The sequence below is a fragment of the Microtus ochrogaster genome, unplaced genomic scaffold (genome assembly GCF_000317375.1).
Source record: "Microtus ochrogaster isolate Prairie Vole_2 unplaced genomic scaffold, MicOch1.0 UNK40, whole genome shotgun sequence".
Taxonomy (NCBI): Eukaryota; Metazoa; Chordata; class Mammalia; order Rodentia; family Cricetidae; genus Microtus; species Microtus ochrogaster.
The window spans coordinates 2,778,648-2,780,348 of record NW_004949138.1 but is presented as its reverse complement, the minus strand read 5'-3'; the positions used below and the strand labels follow the sequence as shown (position 1 = coordinate 2,780,348).

The 1,701-nt window shown below is 42.1% G+C and overlaps 1 protein-coding gene across 2 annotated transcripts in view; it reads left to right on the top strand.

Annotated features, from left to right (window-relative positions):
- Efhb (EF-hand domain family member B) overlaps positions 1-1,701 on the top strand; it is a 63,741-nt gene that overhangs the window by 33,605 nt on the left and 28,435 nt on the right. For both annotated transcript variants that reach the window (XM_026790065.1, XM_026790066.1), the window contains exon 6: positions 203-332. In XM_026790065.1, the coding sequence (XP_026645866.1) occupies positions 203-332 (130 nt within the window). The remainder of the gene's footprint in view (positions 1-202; positions 333-1,701) is intronic.

Here is a 1,701-nt window from a genome sequence, read left to right as displayed (position 1 = left end):
TGGGTACAGCCGAGTCTGCACAGCTCCCTGTGTGGGTACAGCCGAGTCTGCACAGCTCCCTGTGTGGGTACAGTTGCACTCTTTCTCCCACTCATCCAATGCCAATGAGAACACAGTGTGCTATCCCTAAGATAAGGTTTTGTTTTTGTTTAGTTTTGGTGTTTAACTCAGAAGTCTTCTTCCCTGCTCTTACCACCCACAGGAGAAGCAAAGAACCGAGCATATAACCCAGAAAGTTTCCATAGGTTTAACTTGTATGGAGTCCCAACACCTCATTTTAATGATGGGCGCACGATGGCTAAAACTTTATATTGGCTCCATGAACTACAAATGTAAGTGTGATTATACCTGGTCTAACAGTAAACCTTAGAGAGTTAGCATATGCACTTGAATAACTATCAATTTAAAATTTATTTATTTTTTTAAAATTTATTTTTAAGAGATCTTAAATACATCAACATCATTCAGCATAAAATTCATAGAAAAAAAATGATCTCTCAATTTCTTTACTTCCACCAGCATTCTGTCTGGTTTCTCCAGAGATAGCCATGATACTGTTTTCTTGTTTGTGCTGTTCTGAAATTGCTTTATGACTTGTTTTTGAGACATAGACTCACTCTGAAGCCTATAGTAGCCCAGAATTTGGGTCAATCCACTTGCCTCAGTCTGCCAGTGTTAGAATTACAGGCATACCCTAGTTTGCTTTTTACTTACTTTTTATTGTTGCTTTAGATTCTATTTTTATTTTTAAGTGTGCATGTGTGTTTATGCACACATTTGCATGCAGGTGCACCTCACAGGCTGAGACATCATGATATGTAATGCTTTCTTGATACCCATGGGAAGCCTGCCCCTTTCTAAAGAAAAACAGAAAAGGAGTGGATGGGGGGCGTGAAGGAGAGATGAGGAGAGGGAATGGGAGGAGAGGAGGAAGGGGAAACTGGTCAGGTGTAAAATACATAAATTAGTAAAATTAAAAAAAAGAAGTCCAATACCTTTTTATTTCAAGAGGGAATAATCAGGGCACAATCACAATCAGATAAAGATAAAACCAAACTTCAACAGTATAAATTACTCAGTGCCGGTATATGGGATTCACATACACTCTCCTTTGGCTCTGCTCTCTGCAGCACATACTGTTTGTCTTCTAGGCTTCAGCTGGGTGCACTCTAGGGCTGTCACTGTTCTTGGTGGTTATTCCATGGTATTGGCATCTTAGTGCTGGGGTCTTCTTCTGCAACTGGGTTTCATATTCACCAGTAGCTCCTCCTGGGCTTTCTTCTTGGTGCAAATCTTCAACCTTCCGCATAACCCCTCTAATTTTGGACCTTCCACTGCTATTCCATCTGCAGTTTCACCATTGGCCTTTCCTGGCCGCTCACAGTGTAGTGATGAGGCGAGCAGGCCTGCTTTTTGTCCCGCCCAGCTCCCACACGGCTAGCTTTACACCCGAAATAGCAACACACAAATTATATTCATTTAAACACTGCCTGGCCCATTAGTTCCAGCCTCTTAATGGCTAATTCTCACATTTTGATTAACCCATTTCTATTAATCTGTGTAGCACCACGAGGTAGTGGCTTACTGGGAAAGATTCTAGCCTACGTCCATCTTGGGCTGGAGCTCATGGCGTCTGCCTCACTGCCTTCTTCCTCCCAGCATTCTGTTCTGTCTACTCCACCTTTCTAAATCCTGCCCTAT